Source organism: Rhamphochromis longiceps, linkage group LG8 (genome assembly GCF_057381845.1).
Source record: "Rhamphochromis longiceps isolate RC_006_pf linkage group LG8, R_longiceps_female_GT1.1, whole genome shotgun sequence".
NCBI lineage: Eukaryota > Metazoa > Chordata > Actinopteri > Cichliformes > Cichlidae > Rhamphochromis > Rhamphochromis longiceps.
The window spans coordinates 12,135,261-12,160,423 of NC_140564.1; the positions used below are offsets into that span (position 1 = coordinate 12,135,261).

Consider the following 25,163-nt stretch of genomic DNA (forward strand, 5'->3'; position numbering starts at 1 on the left):
CACTATGCTCCAGCCTACGTCAGTTTTCTGTGCGAAGGGCTGGTTGTCCTCACCACATACAACTTCTCTAGGCATTAGTGCTTGTGGACAGTTATACCCGATAAGAAGACCGATTTCACATTTCTTCGGCGGGGCAATGTGTTCCGCAAGATGCTCTAAATGAGGCCATGCCTTTGCAGTCTCTGGTGTTGGAATGTGTGTACGATTGGCAGGTATGAATTCACGAGTGTAGACCGTTGGCACTGTGATCTTCTTAGAAGAAGATAACCCTCTTATTTGTAGACCTTTGAGTCTTTTGCATGGTACAATTGTCTCCTTGGAAGACATTGTAGACAGCTTCAACTTGACTGGCTCTGCATTAACATCAAGAGCATCTACCACTTCTTCAAGAATGAATGAAGAATCACTTTGTGAATCTAACAGAGCATAGACAAGGACTTCTTTGTTTGAATCACTTGGCATTGATGCATAAACAGGAACTATTGCTGAAGTCTGAGCACTGTTACCATCATGCACAACTCTATTGGATGTGGTTTCGTGAGTGGTGTCTTGCGGCGATTGTGGCTTTCTTTCTTTACTGCAACTTGTCTCGTCATTTTCCTTTTGCTTTGAGCGACCCTCATGTAAGCATGTGGGGTGGCGCTTTGAGCAGGTGTCGCAGACCATCCGGTTGCTGCAATGCTTGGATTGATGGCCAGGACTCAAACAGCCAAAGCACAGTTTCTCACCTTGTATGAACTTCACTCTGTCAGCAACTGGCCTTGCAGTTAGTCTACGGCACTTGTGCAAGACATGCCCTGTTTTCTTACAAAACATACATGTGCTTATGCTCTTCTCAGTGGTGTTAGTTGTAAAAATCCTTGCATTTGCTGCTTGGTTCTTAGAGGTCACTACATTCTGAGGTTTAGATCTTGTCCTTTCTGGCTCCCCTTGCCGCAAAGCATAGTAAGATGTAACAGGGTTACAAGCAATACTAGCCTCCAAAGTCAGGAAAGTTACGAAATACTTGAAATCTGGGAACCTTCCATGCTCCAGCTGATACTGTGTGGCTTTTCGGTTCCATCTGCTGCTTAACCAATCAGGCAACTTGGCTGTCAGTTTTTGGTTTTCATCGCCATCATCAAGAATACGCAGACTCTCATTGTGAGCCATGGCACATTCACAACTGCGTAAAAAGTCCACAAATTTCCTTAAGTCAGCGCTCTCTCTTGATGCTATCTTTGGCCAGGCATGTAATTTGTCTCGGCAGGCTTTGGCAATCATAAAAGGCTGGCCGTATCGCTCATTGAGGAGTTCCCATGCAGCAACATATGCACCAATCAGAAAATAACCTTCTAATGCCTCTCTAGCTGCTCCTCCAACATATTTCTGGAGGAAGAATATTTTCTCCGAGCTTGGAATGTTTTTCTTTTCAATAAGAGTTTGGAAGGATGACTTCCAATGATTAAACTTGAGTGGATCACCACTAAAAACTGTGGGCTCTGGAATGGGTAGCCTATTTGCTGATATAGCCTCAGCTAAGACCTTCACGAGCTCTCCTGTGCTATCGTGGAGCACATGTGTTAGCACTGCATCCTTTGGTGGTTGTGAGTGCTGGTCCTCAGTTGTCACCTGATTGAGTGGCTGCATAACCTTATGTAGATCCAGGCTCTGTGCAGCATTCCCTTGGGCTGGACTGAGCTCACTCTCATCATATACTTGAAGCCTTGCTTTGGCTGCATTCAGCCTTTTCAAATTTTCCAAACGCTCAAGTTCTCTCTTTAGGTTTTCTACAGACCTTCTTCTTGCAGCATTCTCTTCTTGCTGTTTCTTTAAGAGAGCAGCCTCTTGTTTCTCTCTTTCTAGCCTACGTTCAGTTTCTTCCCTTTCTCCTTCAAGACGACGAGCTAATGCTGCTGCTTCTTGGTCTGCAATGATCAACCTCTCTTCAGCTTCAAGGTTTTGCAGTTTCTCTTCGTGGCCCTCTTGTTCAGCCATAATCTGCAGTACAGCCTGTGGCAGTACAGCCTGTGTAGCTGCATACTCGGCAGCAGCTTCTTGTCTTCTAAGTGAAGATACGTTTGAGTGAATAGAAGAAGCTTTAGAACCATTAGAGGCAGGAAGTGAAACACTGGAGGCTGACGATGAGAATACAGAACTATCATCTGGCCAAATCAACTCCTCCGCTGTTCCCTGCATTTCAGATTGAGCATTTTGTACTACAGTCTTTGTGATCGAGATGCAGTTATCCATCTTGCGACGCATGTCATGGGCTGGTTGATCAATTCTTCTGTAATCATCATAAGCAATGTTCAACTCAGATAATTCCCTTTGAATACTGGTGATGTGTTCTTGTAGGATGTCACTAGGATCCTGTTTTAATACAGATCTTTTAGCTACCTTAATCAGAGCTTTCCATCGTTCATATTTGCTGTCAAAGCGAAGCAATAGCCCTTTGATTTGCTCTTTCTGAAACTCTTTTCCTTTTTCTGTTAATGTTCGGGCTCTTTCACTTCTACGAGGCTCTTCAGGTGGTGCTATATTTTGCCCGATATTTGATTCACCTGTCTGTTCTAACTCAGTCTCTTCTTCCGGAGCAGCTACTGCACCCTGAGCTTCTTTACTTGTATGTGACATTTTGATTATTTAGACACAGATATACACAGGCAGCATAGAAGAGCAAGCTGCAACAACATTTGTGAATACTGAAAGAATGAGCTTAACTAAATGAAGTCACTCTCATTCAAATTAGCCCATACATGTAGAATATTACACAGTAAGTACACTTAACAGAGTTCTTAAAAGACACTGAACCATAAATACAAACTGAATTTCTGTCAAAATGTACAAAGTTTACTTCTGCCCTTTCAGAGCCAACTATAATTATTCAGCTGAACATGAATTTACATCTCTTACGTAAATGCACATTCATATACGTGAAACAGCGTGGCTGCCAGGCTATACACAGTTCCTTTTAGTTTCCAACTCTTGTGTTACTTTTCAGACCAAAAACTTTAGAGTCTGGCTTATAGACTTCTTCATGAAAACCTTATGAACCTGTGTGTCCTAAACAGTGGCTTATCTGTGTTCCCGTCTTGATGAGCTGTCGAATTTGCGCTGATAGGGCGAGTCTGGGCAGGTCCGAGTTTGACTATCACTCCCTCCAGTTAATACACGACACCACGGTTCTTCATTCACAGATGGATTTATTCTTCTGTCACACTTCTCCTCAGAAACACCATAAAATCCACCGTCAAACTGTTGTTACATAAAAGTACAGAATGACCAACATAAATATTACAAATAAACATTTAAACCCAAGTTAACAAATACACGATAAACAAACACAGTTAACGTACCTCGCTGGCTGCACGTAACCGTGAGGGAATGAGTCCGCTTCAGGAACAAAACTTAACAAAAATAATTCCCAATTTCTTCTTCTTTGCAGCTTTCTTTTACTTTAAACTGCTTATTTATTCCTTCTTCTGCCTTAGTTAACTTATTAACTTAGCTTCTTGCACATGCTTTTTACTTCCCTTTACGTCACTTAAAAAGGCCTGTGTGCAACACAGAATGAACCTTAGTTCCTACCCCAAAAGGAACAATAAATAAAGAAAATAAATAACATAAATGAACACAATAAATTAAACAAACTGACATAATTTACATTTATGGCAGTTAAAGCGTCTGTCCATTTTGGGCTTATTTTGGTTTTTTTATAACAACATAATGTAATTTGCTCCGTCTGCGTAACCTTCATCAGGAGTTTTGTGCAAATTAAATTGTCTTGGGCCATTAACTTTGGTTTATGACACTGACAGATGTTGTATTGCTGGTAATTGGACTGATATGCGACAAATCCTGAGCATTTTTCTTTTAATGAAAGTTTTACTTTTCATCTGTCAGCCTGTAAATACAAATTTGGTGACTGACGTGCTAATCAGGCTTGAAGCAGCCAGCCAAGGCAGATGATCTTCTCTGTAATAAACCCATTTGTCATTTAAGTTGTCCTTTGATCTTGTGGGTAATTGCTTCCTATGTGTCGCGCATCACCGCAAGTTTTCGTTGAATAACAGAAAACTAAGTGCATGTTCACGTGAGTCACAATTATAAGGATTCTGTGTTTGAAACGTTGACATTCAGACTCACATAAGCGCTGATTGGCATTTCAAAGACCTTAATTAGCCTGATTAATGTAGTTCTGAGTGTCTTTATAGGATGCACCTCTTGACACCTTTGTTCTATTGCAATCAAGGATCAACTCTACAGCAGATTTGTTGTAAATCCACGCGACCATCTGAGTGTTATATAAACAAGGCTTCAACGTGTGACTGAAATCAAGAAAGAGCTGTGAATGCTGACTCCCAATCCTTCTCTACCAACCCTACCTATTCTTTATGATCGTAGTCAAAGATAGGGTTAAAATCTGCTGCCATATGCCATAATTAGGAGTATCATTTAAGCCATATCAGGAAGGATGAGGGCTGCGGTCGACCCTGCCACTATGAAATGGATGAATAATGAAAAATAAGAGGGAACAATGAAGAAGCCGAATGTTAATGAGGAAACCCTCCCTTCCTACTTTTACACGTCCTCACGCCTTGCTGATTGCTGGACAAGGTTTCCTCAAAGTTTTTTGTTTCAGGAAAAGTCACAAGAATAGCCACAGTCAAAGAGAAGGGTGTCTGGCGCTGTGGGGCAATCCACCAAGCAATTAAAGCCAGCCTGCGGTCAAAAAGTACTTAAACAAGTCTCCCAGCCATGTTTGGAAGCAACACTTGTAGGCAGGTTGAAAGATGCATGTGCATGTCGGTGTTTCTTAAAAAAGGGATTCTTTGAGTTCTTCTGAGTTTTTTATTTATTTATGTGCTAAACTTTTAATAATTGCAATTCCACCAAATTCTATTGGGTTCAGCTCTGGCTCGGGAGGTGCACCAATCTGGAGGTTGGTAGTTAGACCCTCGGCTGAAAACCAATCAGTCCATCTGTTTCTGGTAATTAAAGGGCTTTGCAGTAAACACATAGAATTCAAATGAATCCTGTGTTAATGGGTGGATGTGGCCTGCAGTGTGAAAGTACTTTGAGTGGTGAAAAAGAAGTGCTGTCTAATGTTTGTTATCCTCTGTTAAACAGATAAAATTGAGAATGGAGACGTCTACCAGAGAAGGAAAGGACTTCCTTCGAGCAACTCGGATGGACATGAAACAGGAAGTAAACAACAGGAAGTGGCTGAACAGAGAGGCAGCAGCTGGCGGCGAGTTCTTCTCCTCATCCTAGCCATCACTATCCACAACATCCCGGGTGAGTACAAACCACAGGACATGAAGTTTTGCTTGGGAACGTAAATTGAATTCAAACAATACGGCTTCTTTTTTAATGATTAAGAGTGTTTTTCTTTGTTGTGGGGCAAAAACACATTTTAGCTATAACCTTCCATCAATGTAAACAGACTGAATGCCTGCACTCACTGATAAATACTCTTCGCTTTTATTGTGGTTTATATCTGCAAAACGGTTGTTATTTTTTTCCCTCCACAACAAAGACGACGACTATGTATCGGTTATTTCTTTTCTAGGGGTGTTAAATTGAATTCAAATAAGCAGTCTTCTTCTTTATCAGTTCGTGCCAGCACTATGTCTGTTTTTCTCTTTTTGCTACAACTGTGCATCCAATACATTGTTTAAGATCTGGAACTTAATTGAATACCCAGAATACAATCTTTGCTTTTCATTGAGTGACTGTTACAGTCATTTTTGTGGCTCTGGTTTGAGTTCCTGAATGAATATGTGCCTGCAGGAATATGTATGTGAACAACATCAGCTGTGACCTGGAAGCAAAGCTTTCTGTAACAGGCAGCGCAGCACCTAGAAGCTTCTGCTCAGGTTTTCTTGTTGACTCTAAGTGATGAAAAAATATTTTATTATGATGATGAAATGTTTTCCCAAATCATGAGCAATAGTTGCACCACAGAACTTTTACAGGGCTGACTAAGCACCCGCTAATGATGCTAATGATAAACGATAGTTAAGGGCAGTAATAAATTTGGGTTCATGTTGCTCTTGACCTTGCTGTCAACACAGCTTGAAAACTTTGTCTAAAATTCATTTGGCAGTTTGATTTAACTTGGACTTTTCAGTATGGCAACGATATTATTTGGTTGTTTCAACAGTCCACCAGTTTAGTAAAGACTGAAATAAATAAATAGTTATTGGATATGGATATTTTGGCGTGCTTTCAGAAGACTTCACTTGTAATGCCACCGGGATGGTTGAAAAACAATGCTGTTTAATTTGAAACATCTTGATCGTCGCATTCATGCCAACTTTGAATTTTAGGCGACATGATACAAAGATACTAATGTATCATGGTATTAGCCTGCTAGTAGTAGCATATGGCAGCATATAGTCCAGCTTCACTGGTTGTTGTATTAGTGGCACCATTGAGCCTTTTTTTAAGTGTAGCCAGTGACTGAAAAGTTCTTCAGTTGTTTGGGTCATGACTAAATAATTACTATAGAGCAGCATGCTAATCTAAGTGGTAAACTTTATCAGCACAATTAATCATTGTCCAATACTGTGATCATCCACAGTGGATTAACGTAATCACATGACATTTTTAGCTAATACAGTAATATAATGAATTACTGGAATAAATGCAGTCATTATATACAATCATGTTACCTGCACTATAAAGTTTTTTCATTTATCTGTCAGATGATTGGACAGAAAGAAAAAAACAAAAACAAAAAGCAAACATCAAATGTGCCTTTTTCTTCTGACACTAGAAAATGTAAACTTTGAAAAGTAATTGTACTGTGCTGCTAACATCTTTTTTTTACATGCAGCTCTGTGTTAAATACAAAGCTAGCAAAGAATCCAGGGTGATGTTAAAGCTGAGTGTATGCTAACCAGAACCTGGTCAGATTTCCAAAGCAAAGCCGTTCCTTCCTTTAAAGGACCTTGAAAAGCTTATCCACGCATTTATTACATCCAGCTTGGACTACTGTAACTCCCTCTACTCGGGCCTCCAACACTCCTCTCTTTGCCGGCTCCAGTTAATTCAAAATGCAGCTGCGCGTCTTTTAACAGGTACGAGAATTCATGAACACATAACTCCAATTTTAGCCAAATTACATTGGCTCCCTGTTAAATATCATATAGATTTTAAAATTCTTTTGTTCACTTTTAATATTTTGAATAATTTAGCGCCCAGTTATCTTTCTGATTTACTCCATTCATACAATCCCAACAGAGCACTTAGATCGTCCAACCACAGGCTCCTAGCACAACCTAGGACTCGAATGAAGTCGAGAGGCGACCGGGCCTTTGCATCCGTGGCACCCAGACTCTGGAATAACCTCCCCGTTCATATTCGCACTGCTGAGTCTATCCAGTCTTTTAAATTACGTCTTAAAACTTATTTTTTTACTTTGGCTTTTGATTCTGTCTAGTTGGCTGTTTTAGCTTGTTGCGTTGTTACCTATTGTTTGTTGTCCTCTTTTATTGTTTGTTTTAACTGTCTCATGTTTTTATTGACTGTGAAGCACTATGGTCAACACTGTTGTTTTAATATGTGCTATATAAATAAATTTTGATTTGATTTGATTTGATCTTCAACAGGCAATGCTGAAGATCATTGAATAACTCGTTAGTACTTTATGTTACTGTATTGAGTAACAATGACAAGCAGTCAGGCCTGTAACACCGCAGCCTCCATTTCTACCTGTAAATGTTTCTAGAATGGCTCTGGTAACTTTGAAGTGTTTTGTTCTCAAATTTGCTTTATGGTTTTGTGTTCATGCATAACAGAAAGATGTTGTGTTCCCTCTTTAGTATAGGGATTTGTGTTGGTGTGTGTGTGACTGTAACCTCGTAAGTGGTAGCATTGTGACAGTGCATTTCAGTTCACGTAACGGAGTAACATGACAGTAGCATAGGGAGTAGTGTAATGAAATATTTTCACCAGTGGGTAATTAAGTAACAAACTACATTACTTTTTACAAAAGCTAGAATAATGTGCAGTACACTGATGTATTCATTTTTGTATTGTTTTTTCTTTTTTGTAACGACCTCAGCATCGATTGTTAGGAACTCTGCTAAATATTTAAAGTTTATACTTTACATTCGATCAAGAAGAAAAAATCGCTAGTCCACGTCCACTGAGCCAACAATCCCTATTTACAGACATGATTTAACAGTCCACTCACGTGTTGCACTCTGAACATGTGTAAGTAAACTTTGGAAGAGGCACCCGGTCCATTTGTGTCAATATAACACTTATTCATTTATCTATCGGCATCTAAACTGAATAATAAACAGTTGGTGTAGGATGCACTGCTGTACAATTTATTGGCCCCTTTGTTGTTATATTAACTTACCCAAAAAACTAAAATGTCAATGAATGAAAAGGAAAGAAAATCATGGCTCTTGTGATCGATAATATCACTTCAATACACTTGTGTTGCTACTCTAGCTCGTATTGAGACATTATTGTCACTGCCTAAGAATTGATTAATGCGTTCACTGGCAAAACACTTAATTGTGTTTGTCCTAAAGGTGGAATCACTGTTCCCCCCCTTCCAGCTCTTTGTATTGAAGTAGAGACCATTGTTTGCGAGGTAGCAGAAGAAACTCCACAGACATAAGAAGATGAAGTGAATGCACTACTCAGCAGCCTTGTCAGACCAAACTCATGGTTGTCTGTTTGTGGTGTGAACTGTGCATCAATACAAATAAAAAATAAGAATAGTTCATACATCAGACACTCATTTAAACAACAACCATATGATGATCAATATAAAGTGTGCATGTCTGTCTGTGTCAGAGAGCAGGAGAGTCGTTTAGGGATGCCAGCAAGCTGTAAATGTTACACGAGGTGTAGCAGTAAACCATGTATGTATAGTCACTCTGAATTTACAATTCACCCACCTGCTGCTGAGCTCCACAGAATACCAACAATGCAGCTTTTTTTTTAAAGCTCATTACACAAAAGCCTGTTTCCCAGCTCAGGCTGTTTTGTAGTGCGTCAGCCGGAACGCTCATTGAATGTACATATTGATTTTCTTTCTCGCTTCAAATAAGTTGTTGGAATAGTAATGATGAAAAAAAATAAATCAGTCAAATAGACAGGTTTGCTCTGCAAGAGGCCTTGCACTATTAAACACTACTCAGAGGTCAACAAGTCACAGTTTTGTCAAGTCCAATAAGTTAATTAAGTTAATAACCTGTCAGTCATACATCAGAGAGAAACGGCGGTAAATGTGTGCCTTTTGTCCCCCCCCCCACCCCCCCACCCCCCACCCATCAGCCACTATGTAAAAACTTAAGTCAAGATAAGGTTCATACTTAAAAAGAAAAGAATGGTAAAGTAATTAACAGCAGGGTCGGTAACTGAATTAACTAAGTAATAGTTAATTCAGTTATTAATTAACTGCTGTTTGTTTATAATCTGCTTGTGAATTTTGTGTTGTCAGCATAAATAATCTTAACTCCCAGCACTCATTCCCTTTTGTTTTTCTCATAAAAGCAGAGGCCATATTTACTTTATTATTTTAATTGACTTGTGACATTGCTGAAGAGGAATGTGAGGTGCTTGCGGGGTACAATAAAGTGCCAGTAATCGTAGCACTTTTTAAGCTTCCAGAGCTGAACTATTTTGCCACAAACTGAACTCAAAACGCAAAAACTAAATACAAAAAGAATACAGCTTGTAAAACAAAATAGCTCATGCTCGTGTTTAGACTCTTCATTTCAAATTAGCTTACGCAACAGTGATTTTTATTTACACTACCGGTCCCTGAAAAAAGCCTTTTTGTATAATTCTGATTTTTTTTTTGAGGGGGAGCAGTTTGGGGGAACAACTTGAATTGCATTAAATAACTGGAAAAATTGGGGCATTTTAACATTTTGACCGGTGGTGTAAATCTCCAACTGTATTTCACATGTTTATATTTCAGTATAAGTTTGTCTGTTTTAAAGCAAAAAAAAAAAGAAAAAGGAAAAAATCATTAGAGAAAACATTTTTTCTTATTTTGAGAGATCCAGTTCCTGGTTAGTAATGCTAACACTACCACTAATATTAAATTTCAGAAAGACCTTTATCCACATAGATTGAAATAGTAATGTGTATGTGTTAGTCCCCATGGGCACTGTGTAGGGACGGTACCTTGCTCAGGGCTACCTCAGCCGTTCAGTGGATTCAAACCCCTGACCTTCCGATCATGGGGCCACCACTCTACCCATGGAGCTATCCCTGCCCTTTATTTATTTATTTTTTCATTTTTAAATAATGTATCTCTCTCAATATACGTATAGATATATGGTCATGTGACATGTGCCACTGATTTCAGGTTTACTGCTTCTTCGGGAGTTGACAATATAGAGGCAAATGTTAGATTAGGTTCTTCTTTCAAACTACTTTCCAAATATAACATTTAAAATTATAATTATAACGGCAGTACAAAGTACAAAAACAGTTTCCATGTTTGCTGATATTGGTTGAGACATCATAGCAAATAAACTCACTAAGTAGGCTACCATAATTGCAACTTTCTGGATGGATGAGACATAAAAAAGAGCATGTGATGAATATGCAAGTTGATTTTACTTTCTAACTTGTTGAGTGAGTATCTCCATGTTATCTATAAGTAATGCAGACACATGAAAAATTGACTTTAGTGGTTTTACTATTATGTATTAAACTGCTGTCAGATTGCTGCTTCATTTTTAAAGTGACACAATATTAATTGTTTAGCGAACAGACATGAATTTGAACATTAGAACATTTGCAGTCTGAAAGTGTATTTGAGGAAAAACTCAGATCGGTTTAGATATTTGTCAGTGGTTTCGTGTCTTGAATGAACGCTTATTTCTTTTAAATGTAGGGCAGCAATAGTAAATCAAATAATTTATATTCTCTCTTTTATCTATATTTAAAGTGAAAGTAAAAATGCACTGAGTGTCAATCAGTGCTACATGCTTTTTTAAAATCAACTTTGGGGAATCATACAGCAGAGCTGACAGGTTTATTAAAATACATTTCTTTCATCACAGTTAAAACATTAATGTCTTGGAAGTCCTCAACAGAATTATAAATAAACTATAATTCAAAAGTCCATGCATATTTGCCCTTTGATGAGATATCCACTCTAACTATTAAATGTTAAAATTGCTTACCTTGGATTTGAAAGGATTTGAAAATGAGAGTTTTATATAAAAACACAGCAGAAATTCTCGAATAATGTTACTTCACCTCTTTACTGTGGTTATAACAGCCTGTTACCAAAGGTCTCAGGTGACTTCCTTGTGCTCGTCCTGTGTTTGAGAGTTCTTATATATGAAAATGTGGAAACATAGAATAGAATTGTGAGCTGAACGCTGAGATGTGGGCAAGCAATGATTTGCTCAAATTAAAGTGTGTAATTAATAAGAATGAGCTCACTTGCTTGGATGATTTTCTGCTTCAGGCTTGATTGATTTCTATTTGTCTATTTGTAACAATAATGTCACCAGTTGAACTCTGTGTGAAATGATTGTTTCTTAAATGGTTCATAAGACACAAAATTAGGAACCAGTGTGCTGTGGAGTATTTACTGCACTGGAAAAATTATGTGACGGTCCACAAGAAGGTTGCTGGTTTGAGTCCAGGGATAGATACAAACACTTTGTTACAACAAAGAAGCCAAAAGCACCTTTTTTATTAATAACATCAAAGAAAGAGCACATAAAACTAGCAATATGTACTTTGCTCCTTTTAAGATTTTTTTATTCTTATTATTATTTTTAATAAACTAGCAGTGTTTATCCTGTTTAAAAGGCCCACTGGTGTTATGGGTAATTTTGCAGTCCTAAATTGCAATAAGAGGGACCTGTTTGCTTCTTTGAAGTGCTTCTTCACCAACTAATCATGCAATTTAACATCGACTACAAACACTGAAGGCTTTGCGCTATAATAACCTCATCATTTGATTCAGACTGATGAAAGAAAACTATTTTACATAAAACTCTAATACTGAGCAGTAATTTGTCACATTTTATGTGGAAAAAAATCTGCTTTTCACTGAGTGCCTTTCTCAACGGTGCAAAAAATGTACTTATTTTTCATGTTGATGCCCGTCTTTACCTGTAGGAAGGGAGGCTATCAGTATGCGGCGTGAACCTTTCCTTGAATAACACAAACAGCAGCTGCAAAATGGAGTGTACTGATCTTCAAAGAGGCTCTGAAGACGCAGCAGAGGCTGAGTCAGAGACGTATGGCCACCTTTTCTTGCCACCATTAGCGTTCCTCCCTGTTAGTGTGATGGATGGAGCTCACTGATTGCTAGTACTAGCAGCTGGGTTAGGAAAAAAGTCAACCAGGAAAAGAAAATTGGATTAAGTGCTAACGGTGGTTAGCACTCTTGCGTCACAGGAAGAAGGTCCTGAGTTCAATTCCACCATCTTGCCGGGGTCTTTCTGGGTGGAGTTTGCATGTTCTCACTGTGTTTGTGTGGGTTCTCTCCAGGTACTCCAGCTTCCTCCCACAGTCCAATGACATGCAGTTAGTGGGGATACGTTAAATGGAAACTCTAAATTGCCCATAGGTGTGAATGTGAGTGGTTGTCTATGTCTTTGCCCTGCGACAGACTGGCGACCTGTCCAGGGTGTACCCTGCCTCTCGCTCTAAGACAGCGGGAGAAGTGGAAGAGAATGGATGGATGATTACATTCCCTATAAGGTTAACTCTTATGTTGCTTTTAGTACATTTTTACTAATGGAGATAAAGAGCCTCAACAGCCATAAGCTGTCCCTGTAATCAATAATAATCACAGCATGCAAATTTCCAAAATTAAAAAAACATATATATATCAAAACATAGGTCTGGGATTTCCTCTGTCTGCACAGTAATTATCCATTAATTATCCATAATTACAGTAAATATACAGTATTTATCCAGGATTTGTTGGCATTCTTCTAAAGACATAAATTATGGATGTATGTACATTGTATTACTTTTTTCTCTATAATCTAGATCCAGACTAACTGATTGGCTAACATAAAATCGGTTCAAAATTTTTTGAAGGATTCATTTATCATTTAAAAAAGAAATAAAGCCACTTTTAAGCATCTCTTGGTATAGTAAGCTTCTGTGGCATAAGGATTTGCTGCTTGTGTGCATCATGGGTAATTGTAAACAGATTAGTTGTTGATTATGTCAGATAAGATGCTTTGTTGGCCTGTACTGTAATTTCTCACATGATAGATTCAGTATTTCCATCAGCACAGCTGTCATTTCACACATAAATGGGCTGCTATGAGTAACTGTTTTTCCAGTCACTTCCACATTTTGTTAACTTTAGTAACTCGCCAAAAGAAAAGGGAAAGACTGCACCGTTTGTGCTGGTTTAAGGTTTTTATATTTTAAAATGTTCAATTAAGTTTGAGTGACACTTAATATTAAAAGAACAGCCAAGCAAAAGGAAATTAAAGAAAGGTTACTCAGAGCTCTCATGTTAGACTGATTCAATGAGTGCTATGTTAATGTGCATGCTCCCTAAATTAGCAAAGCAACAGTTGAGGCAGTTTTGAGTTTATATGCTGATTCAGTGAAAAACAAAAAGAAGCTAATCAGAAGAGAGTAGCTGATGACTAATGTTTGTTCAAACATAGTCTTTCTAAACCTGTTTGAGGTAAATACAGACCCTCAGGCACTATGTGAGAATTTGTTATGCACAATCGTTTAAAGTTCAGTGCATTTTACAACAGAACTTTCATCAAGGCCGCTGTTTGTCTAGTTTCTTCCAGGCCTTTGGAGTCACTTTAAATACAAAAGTTGCCACCAATTGTGTGTCTTTTGATGCTAAGTATTACAAGGTACTAAATCATGGTTTTCATCAAGCAGTTTGCATTTTGTGATGCAGCAGGATATAGCAAATTTGAAATGTCGCTTTGTTGTTCGTGTAAAGGCGAGGATTGAAAGAAAAAAAAAAAGACGCAGCTTGACTTTGATGTCATTGGAATAAACTTCTCACCGGGAAATAATGTAAAAAAAAAAAAAATAGCACAGTGGGAAAAGTAGTGTGTCCGTGGGTGAGGAGTGGAGATTAAATGAAGGTGCAATGAAAGGAAGCGGCTGCTGTGACAATGGCCTGTCAGCAGCAGTATTGTCACAGTCGCTTAAAAGAGCATAAAACATTAGGTAGGAATTGGATAGAGCTGGTTGCTGAGCCAATGCAGACACACACAAACATACACAACTGCAACCCCAACCCCTGGGCCACGGACCGGTACCGGTCTGTGAGTCGTTTGGTACCGGGCCACGATAGTTGAGACTCGGGTGTGAAATTTATGGTTTTCAGGGTTTTTTTATTATATATTTTCATGTACTTTATATTTGTTTTTTTGTGTGTCTTACTTTGAAAGAAATATTTACACGTTACCATAGTGACCAGAGAGCATTAAGGGGCAGAGAGGAGGATGTTACTGTCAATGTTGTTGGTGCATTTCAGGAGGACGCTGCTAATAAAGTTACACAATTACACAGTGAATTTGGCTTTATTATTATATTTACAAAATACCACAGTTTTTTTCTTGGTCCTTTATTTTATTTTGTTGTATTTATTTCCGGTCCGTGAAAATATTGTCTGACATTAAACCGGTCCGTGGCTCGAAAAAGGTTGGGGACCGCTGCTCTAGCTACCCTAGCTACATTAACAATCTCGTCCAGTTTTTAAAGTTCTCTACTGAAGTTTGTTTAAGCTGTTAAAGTTTTTCATATTATGTTACATATTATGTTAATATACAGCACCTTATTTTATGTATAATATGTCTTATGTATACAATACTACAATGTTTTAAATAGTTTAGCATATGAACGATTAGCCCCATAAGCTAAAATCTAAGGCTTCAGATCACTTTCTCACAGTAAACATGTGTCCAACCAGCTTGGTCTTAAAACCTTCTGTTTAGAAAGGACAGCCAATCAGGTTTAACCTCCTGAGACCCGAACTCTTTCATGGCATGCATTTTAAATTTCTCTTTGCAATTTGTGCTGACTGGGACCTGATGAATGTAAAAACAAAGAATTATCTTTTTATCTGATTTTGCTCTACAAAAGCCTGATATCCACATATGAAGACATTCGTTTTAAATTTCGATAAAACAGTGGCAGTATAATGTCCTCGTAAGTGGGATATCAGGTCCTTGTAGAGCAAAGTTTAGCATTGTGGTCTAGGCAACCCAAAATGTGATGTCCATATATGTGGACACCAGGTCCTAGGAGGTTAAAGTCACTAATTTTAGCTATCAGATGACACAAATAAGTGATCCTAAAGTATAACCCCATGTCCAAAACATCTATTTAATCAATTTCTTGAATTAAAAGTGAATAATTAAACTGCACTTTGTATTGCAAAATGGGTAGCAAGTCACTGTAGTCAGGTCTACCATGAGATCAACAGGAAAGGGAAAAGAATAAGCAGTAGAGAAGCAGATGTGGGTAAGACTGTTCCAGTGAACCGGACCGCACACAATGACTAAATCACCTAGAAAATGATCTTTAGAGCCATTAGAACCAAATATAGAAGCCACATTTGACATTTTTAAAGAAAGGAACAGAATGAGTCAACATTGGACTCGCACCTATCTGTCCACTCACAAAGAAGCTAACTATGTGGCACAAATGTATCATAGCTGCACATAATGGCTTTCCACACACATCTGTGTAAATGCAGTGGGTGAGAGGGAATGAGACTCTGGGATGTTTATTTCCAACTTCCAGCAGGAAGAGAAAGGATATATCAGCAGAGAGCCAAGAAACCAAGATATTTAAGGTCAGCGTAATGATTTATTGGTCAGTATTTAACAAAAAGCCTCAGAAATGATCATGCTTGAATGTGGTGAGTACTTTTGACATATAGAAAACAAACACATAAAAATGTAAAATATCATGTTACGTTTGACCTCTGACCTCTCCTTAGAGGTCCATAGATTGATCTGAAGGTCAACCTGATAATGCCACACAAAGCTATTTGACGCTATGTTTCTTACTGCCATCGTTTGTATTGACAACATTGAGGCATTTAGGAAATGATATATGAGGATTCTAAACATCACATTACTTTTGACCTCTGACCTCTTCTTCAAAGTCAAATAAGGTCAAACTTTCATGAAAAAAGTCTTATCTTTAAAGCCATGGTTAAAACTCTTCTGCCTTTGTATTGGCAATAAATAGCATTTTATTGATTTTATTTGACCCAATTTTTACATTTCACGTCCACCTTTCTTTAAAGTTAAACCCAGAACGTGTCTCTAAAGGAAGTGCTGTCATGAGAAAGAGAATGAGCTGCCTACATAGTGAGAAATATACTGTAGTATAATGTTATGTAATAAGCTCAAGTTATACATATCCAGTTATTTAATACCCCCATTATTCATTACCTACTCCTACATAGTGTTTGTGTAATCATAGTAAACGTATGTAAGCGTACCCTTATCTAAATTTCACTGCACTAGAAAACCTCTTCAATTATATTCTAAAAGAACAAAGCAAAAAACAAAAATAATATATTCGAAATATAATATTATTTCTTGAAAATGTAAATACATTTTAATTTTTTTTCTATTCTTTTTTTAAATGTAATTCGTTTTTTCTGTCACCAATTAACTTCAAAAAATGATTGAAGTAAAGCAGACACGTTGGGGTTTTTTAAAATGAGAGTTGGCATCTTTAAAGGAAGGAGGCAGGAAACCGAAAGGCTGAACCAAGGGCCAGTAAGAGATAAATAGGAGTCATATTAAACTGTGGATCACTCAAAGCCACTCTAACAGAGTCCAGTGATAAAATTATGGAGGTGGAAACGAGCATAGTAATGGTTTGGTTTTTAACAAAAGCTCTGTGGCACAGTAAGAACATATTGTGACTTTATGGCCTTTGTCCAGGTTCCTTGTTTAACTGTTTTTCAGCAGTATGATTGTAACACCATAGAGTGAGAAATTGTCTGTATGAACAGTTTGACTGCTCGTTCTCATAGTTTCTCTATTTAAAACTCTGTTCTCTGAATTTAAACTGAGGGGAGGAACGCCGTGTTTCCAGAAAATATTCCCTCCTTTAGTGTTCGATGGCAGTGGTGGAGAGTGTGAGCTGACACAGAATGGTGACTGTAAAGGCCATAGCATATGATTCACAATTTCCATGGTGATCGAGGTTGGTGACCTATTGTTTTCTGTGCACGGCAAAAGATTTCAATGAAGAATAAATAAAAAACTCAATAAAATAAAACAGTGCAGTTTATTCCTACTCAGCCTTTCTTCTAAGACTTGATTTGTGGAGGACGTCAGGAAGGTACAAGAATTTTTTTTCCCCTCCACAGTATTTTAACAATCCACAAGGTATGCATTTAAATGCCACGAGATGCAAGCAAAGACAGTAAAACATAGGGCTCAGGGATAAAACCTGACAGGTGTGTGAGTGTTTACCACTCCCCTGCTAGCTCTGGACTGTGCTTTGGAAGAAAAGCTTCCAGCCCAGTGGACTCTTCAGCTGTGAAGCAGGACGAGAGGTCAGCAGCTGTTGTCAGAAAACTAATTCTTCATTCAAAAGAGCAGACAAAAGTCTGGCAAATAATCAGTGTCAATGCTGAAACTCATCCTGATTATTTAGGTGTTATCCAAGTAGCTGATGTAATTTCCTTAGTATTTAAAGCAGCTCATTTTGAAAACTTCTAGTGTGCCTCTAGCCTTGCACAAGCAGCTCCAAACAGTGAAACTCTCACAGCTTATGTTTTATTCAAACACAGTTGAAGGTTTTTCAGTGCCAGATTTTTTACTGGCCCTTCAGCATTTCAGACTGTTTCCGAGGATTAAGTGAAGCAGACCCACAGCGTACCCAAAGGGTGGTTTTTTTCCCCATAATGCCACTACACTGTGTCTGCCTGTAATGAGGCAGCGGGAGGTTGATAAGAACTAGTCTGTGTTGTTATGAGAGGTAATAACAGGTGTTAGATTGTGATGAAGTGGTACCTCAGCTGGAGAAGTCTGTTTTGCAGGGACACCTGGTTCCTAGAAAAACATCCTGTTACTTTTTTTGGCCTCTGTGTTAGCTTTCCCCTCTTTAGTTTATCTTCTTGTTGCTTCATTTATCTCTCTTATTCACATTCTACTTGTTTTTGTATACAAGAGGTGAAATACTTTTAGAAGAAAAAGTGTTTTAAACCCTTTGAAATTACCAACGGAAGATCAGAAAACTATGTTCTTTCAAGATTGTTTCTACAACAGGACAAATTACTAGAAGTACCCTGTGTTGTGTCTTGAGCGCCAGTTCTCCAGGCTTTTGAGAGTTTTTCTCACTCATTTTCAGTCCTGGTTTTTAAGCCACTTAACACTGACCTATGAATCAGCTGAACATAAAAAAAAACTTGCCTAACTCGAATGACAGACAACTCGCAAACACAGTCTGACAAACATCAAACAGTATTTTGGCAGCAAAGAGGTGATCCCCAAAGAGCTGAAAATGTGTTATGTTTCATTGTATGCAGTGTGTCCTTAAAAAACCTTTAACAACTTGACAAATAGAGAACATAATAAAATGTGGCTGAGTTGATGATTATCGGTAGAACAGTATCTGACGTCAGAGGAAATCAATTCAGCTGACAGGACCTGAGTGATACACCTGGCTCTTCAGTTGATCACCATCACTCATTATCATCATCAGAAATGGTCTCAATGACTGAGCGTCTGTCGTCTTTAAGACGCACTTAAAGAATGAAATCGGGTTGAATATGGGGTTTGACAGATGACACGAGAACTGGAGTGAAAATCAGCGGCAACAGGTTTTATGGAGTCAAATGTCAATTCTTGGTTTAAATGGCGGTCAATATTTAAGGAGGACGTCGAGAGAGACATGCAGTGAGTGCCTACAGTTGTCTGTAAAACGGAGCGGAGGCTTGGTCAGGATTTCTGGCTTTTAGCCAGGCGGGGGGGGGGTTAGGTTAAAATTAAAGGAAATATTTTTTTCAACCATGCAATACTAGCTGGAAAGCATCTGACGGCTTCATTTTTCAGCATGATGATGATGATGATGATGATGATGTCAAAAACACTGCCAGTGCTGTAAAAGCATACGAGAAATGACATAATGGAACACGATCAGTCTGGATTGGCCGCACCTCAACTTTGTTAAGCAGTGTGGGATCATCCTGAAAGCGAACAGAACAAAAGGCAGCCAACATCCAAAGAAGAGTTTTAATGTCCCTAAAAAGCTGAGCATACCAAATATTGACTTTCACCTCCTAAATATTGTACAAATTCTGGCTTATATTCTGTATTTCCATGTGTTTGTTTCAGTACATCGCTGCACGCGCTTCCCATTTTCCTAACAAAATATACAGAAATGAGAAGTGGCTCAAGAGTTTTGCACACAAAAAAAATTAAATATAAATGTTACCGTGGACTGTAAAAGAAAAGCGTATTTATTAGAACATGAGGTAATTTGGGCCTCCTGGAGCTCAGTCATACTTCAATTCAATTCAGTTTTATTTATACAGCACCAAATCACAACAACAGTCACCTCAAGGTGCTTTATATTGTAAAGTAGACCCTTCAATAACACATACAGAGAAAAACCCAACAATCATATGACCCCCTATGAGCAAACACTTTGGTGACAGTGAGAAGGAAAACCTCTGGCAGAACCAGGCTCAGGGAGGGGCTCTATATTAATATATAAAATGTAAAGAAATGAATAGAAGTTGGCAAAAGAGCAGAAACCATGATGTTATCTTTTATTTTAATCACACCCTCTGTGACCCTCTCAAAGTACAGTTTAGGCTGAATTCTGTTAAAAAGCATTAATTTGGTTACTAACAAGCTAGTATTAAGAAGGTAACGCGCTGTGTCTGTAGATAAAAGGTTGGATTAACAAACACAGCAAAAATTAGTAAAGAAAAACATTTGTTAATGGTGCTTTAAATGTTTCTGTAATTTAATCAGTGTGTCACACGTGATTCTAAGTGCTGTGCAAACCTCCTCCAGGCACAGTTTTACCCTTGATTCTTGTTCCTGCCTTGTTTCTATAAATCCTCGCTGTGCATAAAGAAAATAAATAAATAAAGAGACTATGAATCAGCAGGTTGTAGCTTTGTAACAACATAGCTGTTAATGCGCATGACAGGATGTGTTTGCTTGTCAGTGTTTGAAGCAGGCCACACACACACAAACACTCATTATAGATACCCTGTGACCTTTTCACTTTCAGTTTGAATAGTGTGTACTTTAAATATATGTGGCAGGCATGACAAATGAGACAAATGGGACATCAGAGGAGAGGGCTGCTGCTCAGAGTGTGCAGAGAGGCAGACAGACTGGCTCTACACACTGGTCCCAACTTTAAGAAGCCCTCACAGCACAGATAAAGCGGCTTTCCCATTCTATAGCCTCACTGTCTGTAGCATCTAAAGCAGACAATTCACAGCACCTTATAAGGAAAAAAACCCAAAAAAAACCCCACAAGACCTAATTTCTTATATTTACACTCAGTCACAGTTCAGCAATCATATTTCAATCTACAGTCTCCATCCCACAAGGGCTGCATATCCACGTATAGCAGGTTTCATAATAGAAATCTGTTTGTAAACAGCAAGACCATCCTTCAGACTGGGAACCTCCACAGGCGTTTTGCTGTTAATAGATCGGTTTCCTGTTTGAAAAGACAGCACCTAGTATTTTTCTTTCACAGTACACAGACTTTCTGTCCATGCTGATTTTCTTCACGTATTTTGTTATCATCTACAGTTTGCCAACATGTTCTTCTTTCATCCATCCCCTTAAACTGTTCTTATTCCTGTGTAACAGAGAAGCCCAGGGACATACACTAACAAAGATCAACTGTTTGTGTCTCTGCAGAGGGCTTGGCAGTAGGTGTTGGTTTTGGAGCTGTAGGAAAGACAACATCTGCTACCTTTGAGAGTGCCAGGTAAGACTGATGTAAAACCCGAGAAACAAATACAACACACGGCCTTTCTGAAGTTGTGAAAAATGGATTCTTGCTTTATTGATTGGTCTGTTAATTTGGCTGTTGAGCATTTTATCCGTCATTGCAGCTGGAGACAGTTATGGTTGAGGTTATCTGTTCACAAGCTCTGACTGGTTATTGTTACTACATTAAAAACTTCAGATAGTTGAGTTAAATACTGAAGCTGATGGTTGGCTTTTCTTATGCTCATTTTTAGCTCCATGTTGATTTTATGAGCTTTGCACAATTCACAGTTCAAAAGAAGGGGGAGAAACCCATAGTCTATAATTTGTTCTCAGTTTTAGGTCATTTCCCTTTACAGCGAGCTTTCTTTTGATTGGCCGCTCCTCGTAAACTCAAGATTTTAACAGCAAGCGAGGGGACTTCAGTGCTGTGTGTCTGAAATAATCACAATCAGGGTATCCTCTCATCTTGATATCACACAAAGCTGAGATGAGCGTTTAAAGAACTAACCTTAGTATTTGAAATGTTGGCTATGGCTAATGTGAGTATCCAACAATGTAATAGTATATAAATGATTGGAAATAAGTTCCACTTTGAAGATGGGTTTGATTACTTTAGTGTGTTTCCATGCAATCCCATAACTGTTCTCTGTTGTGTGCTGCTGACACCTAGTGGTTATATTCTGGTACTGGCGATACAGTTGGAGATCCCAGCAAACCTTTTCTAAGCCAGCAGCCTTGTCTCTTGAAGCAGCTGCATGTTTATCTGTGGATCTGAAAAGGCATTAAGATTGAAAACAATCAGGTCTTTAACAAATAGAAACAAGGTAACACTTTGATCTGCTAACAGCGTGATTGCAGTTTCAGTTACACACACTACCAAAAGCAGTTATAAAATAGAGTTAAACTACACGTGTAGATACTGATTAAACACAGGCTGCAGCACTTATTAAAAAATATTGTTAAACCCAGGACCCACTGCACCAGTGTAGGGTCTGACAATGAGTCCAAGGATTTCATTCCAATACGTAATAGCAGTCAGGGTGGCTTTGCCTAACCTGTGGACTTCTGGGTCCCGCTCCATGGACCTGCCTCCCCACACCATCACTGACCCATGGCAAACAAACCAAATTGGTCCCCGCTGCTTATCCAGACCCTTTCTGAAGCTTGGGAGCAAGCTCAGGGTGAACCTCCTCTGATCTGTGCGGTTGACCTTCCAATTCTGGTATTCAATGGCAAATGCCAATCGGGCTATGTGGCACTGGGCATTGAGCACAGGGCCCAGTAGAGGACGCTGGGCCCTCAGCCCACCTTCATGAAGTCTTTTTCTGATTTAATATTTCATAATATTCCTTGTAAAGAAAAGTTGGGTGACTGATTGTTTGTGTTCCATCAGAAATTTGGCCATTGGTATCGGAATCCAGAATTTCCCTGAAGGGCTGGCAGTGAGCCTGCCCCTCCGCGGGTCAGGGGTCTCAACATGGACAGCCTTCTGGTAGGGAAACCACAGGTTTCTACTCACTGTATCAATCTTCAAACAGTGTGCAGCTTCCTTCATTGTTGGTGTTCTTCCTTCAGGTATGGTCAGCTTAGCGGTATGGTGGAGCCTATTGCCGGGCTGCTCGGCGCCGTAGCTGTTGTTGTGGCAGAACCTCTATTGCCATACGCGTTGGCATTTGCTGCCGGGGCGATGGTCTATGTGGTGGTGGATGACATCATACCTGAGGCGCAAGTCAGGTAAAAGTGAAAAGGAGGAGTTACTTTTGGGGTGGGGGGGTCAAAGCTAGATTACTTGTGCAAGAGGTCTAATCTATTACCCTTTGCTTCAACTTGGCATCACCAGTGGAAACGGAAAGCTGGCATCCTGGACCTCCATCCTAGGCTTTGTAGTGATGATGTCACTAGATGTGGGTCTAGGCTGAGATCACCGTGAGGACCGGCGATCCCTCACAGGACATGATGTCGTCATCATGATGCAACTTGTATTTTAAGTAAAAGGGGGACCAAAATTAGTGTTTGATTCTCAAACACTGTTTATGCATTTAGTTTTAATTGTTGATCATAAAATGGATCAGGTTTGGAAGGATGATCATACTTGAACTTAACTTTTGTCATTCACATTTTAACAGTGATTTCCTGAGAGCAGCTGACATGTTTTTCATGTCTGATATTTCATTAAGGAATTAATTTCTGAATATTTAAATGAATATTCATATTCCAGGGCTGGAGAATGTTTTGTTGGGACTTTGTAGCTTTTAAGTTTAGAAACAATATTATAAGTACAGATAATTTCTGTTCTGTTAAGTTAAAATGAATGTGTTGGGTTTTGTTTCGTCCATTTCCCTAATGATCACGATACTTGAACTCTGGTGTTTGGCTTGCTGTTGTTGGGAGTGAAAATAAATAATTACAACATTTCTACATCAGTCGTCTTGTCATCATTAAGAAACCAGACAGTATGATTATGGTGTGTTGAATTATGGCATTTCAAATATGACACTTTGCAGCTACATGTTTAACCTAAATATTTCAAACATGCAATCTAATGTCCCAGGATTATGATGCTTTTATTTTGAGATGTGGTGTTGTCGGTATTGATTTGATTTGAACAGTAGTCTATTTTCAGACCTTTTGATTTTACCGTGTCATAAGATCTTGTATTTGTTCATCGACTAACCTTTTGTAATCTATGAAAGTACCTCTCACAATAGTGTACAGCAAAATGGCCATAAAAAATGTAACCTATATACAGTGGTGTGAAAAAGTGTTTGCCCTCCTCCTCTTGTTTCATCCGAACCACATTAGAGAAAGATAAACAAATAATGCAGTTTCTAAATTATAGTGTTTATTATTAGGGAAGGGGAAAAAATCCAAACCTGCTCGGCCCTGTGTGAAAACGTGATTACCCCCTTAACCTAATAACTGGTTGGCCCACTCTTAGCAAAAACAGCTGCAATCGAGCATTTGTGATAACTGGCAATGAGGCTTTTACAGAACTAGGAAGAATTTTGGCCGACTCATCTTTGCAGAATCATTTTATTTCAGCCACATTGGATGGTTCTCAAGCATAAACCAGCTTTTTAAGGTAATGCCACAGCATCTCAATCAGAATCCGGTCAGGATTTTGACTAAGCCAATGTCGTCCTTTGTTTTTTTTTTCTTAAGCCATTCAGAGATGGACTTGCTGGTGTGTTTTTTGATCTTCGTCCTGCTCCCGAACCCAAGTGTGCTTCAGTTTGAGGTTACAAACAGAAGGTCGAACATTCTTCTTCAGGAGTTTTTGGTAGACAGCAGAATTCATGGTTCTATTTACCACAAAGTCTTCTAGATCGCGAAGCAGCAAAACAGCCCCAAACCATCACACTACCACCACCATATTTTACTGCTGGTATGATGCGTAATGAGACACACACCCTGCAGAAACTTCAGCTTTTGTCTAGTCAGTCCACAGAGTAATTTCCCAAAAGTCTTGGGCATCATCAAGATGTTTTCACAAAGGGCTCCATAGGCTTGGATTTTTTTCCCTTTAATAATACACACCTTTGTTTAGAAACTCCATGTTGTGTTTACGTGTGTTATCCAATATTTAAATCTGAAACATTTAAGTATGACAAAAATAACAAAAAAATAGGAAATCAGGAAGGGGGAAAACCCTGTAAATTCACCACAGTGCAAGTCAACCTGTTTATCCTGCTATACATTTGCATAGTGACTGAAACCAGCAACACTGACTAACAATGGGCCGTGAGAACAGTTTCATGATCAATAATATGCAAATTGCCATTGTCATACAGATATTTGTATCCAAATGTAGAGACTAAAAGTAAAAAGTAAATACGTAAAGCACAGATACCTCAAAATTCTACTTAAGTACAGTACCAAATTTGTACTTACTTCCCACCTGCGGTCAAGGCACGCCTCCTGGCAGCCCTGTGAGACCAGAGACTGCAGTTTGTTCCAGACCGTTTGGCCATATCTTCCTGCAATCCTTGACTGCAAATCTGTAAAACATTGTGTAGCGACAGGGTGCGGAAACCCTTACTCTTATATTGTCCCTTTATATCTCTTCAATTTCAATTAATTGTCAGATTTTTTTCTTTTGAAACGGAACTTTCAGACAATAAATAAATAAAAATATAAATATTTCAGTATGTTTCATCAAAAAAAAATTCTTACATGCAGTATTGTGTAATTTATTCCTTAAAAATGTATTGTGCTATTTACAGTGGCTTGCAA

The 25,163-nt window shown here is 38.7% G+C and overlaps 1 protein-coding gene across 2 annotated transcripts in view; it reads left to right on the plus strand.

The window, feature by feature from the left end:
- The window catches only part of slc39a11 (solute carrier family 39, member 11), a 199,712-nt gene extending 176,364 nt beyond the window's left edge, over positions 1-23,348 (plus strand). For both annotated transcript variants that reach the window (XM_085415770.1, XM_085415771.1), the window contains exons 6-10: positions 5,113-5,280; positions 20,856-20,925; positions 22,324-22,422; positions 22,506-22,664; positions 22,771-23,348. In XM_085415770.1, the coding sequence (XP_085271896.1) occupies positions 5,113-5,280; positions 20,856-20,925; positions 22,324-22,422; positions 22,506-22,664; positions 22,771-22,849 (575 nt within the window). In that variant the 3' untranslated portion in view covers positions 22,850-23,348. The remainder of the gene's footprint in view (positions 1-5,112; positions 5,281-20,855; positions 20,926-22,323; positions 22,423-22,505; positions 22,665-22,770) is intronic.
- Positions 23,349-25,163: the final 1,815 nt, after the last annotated feature.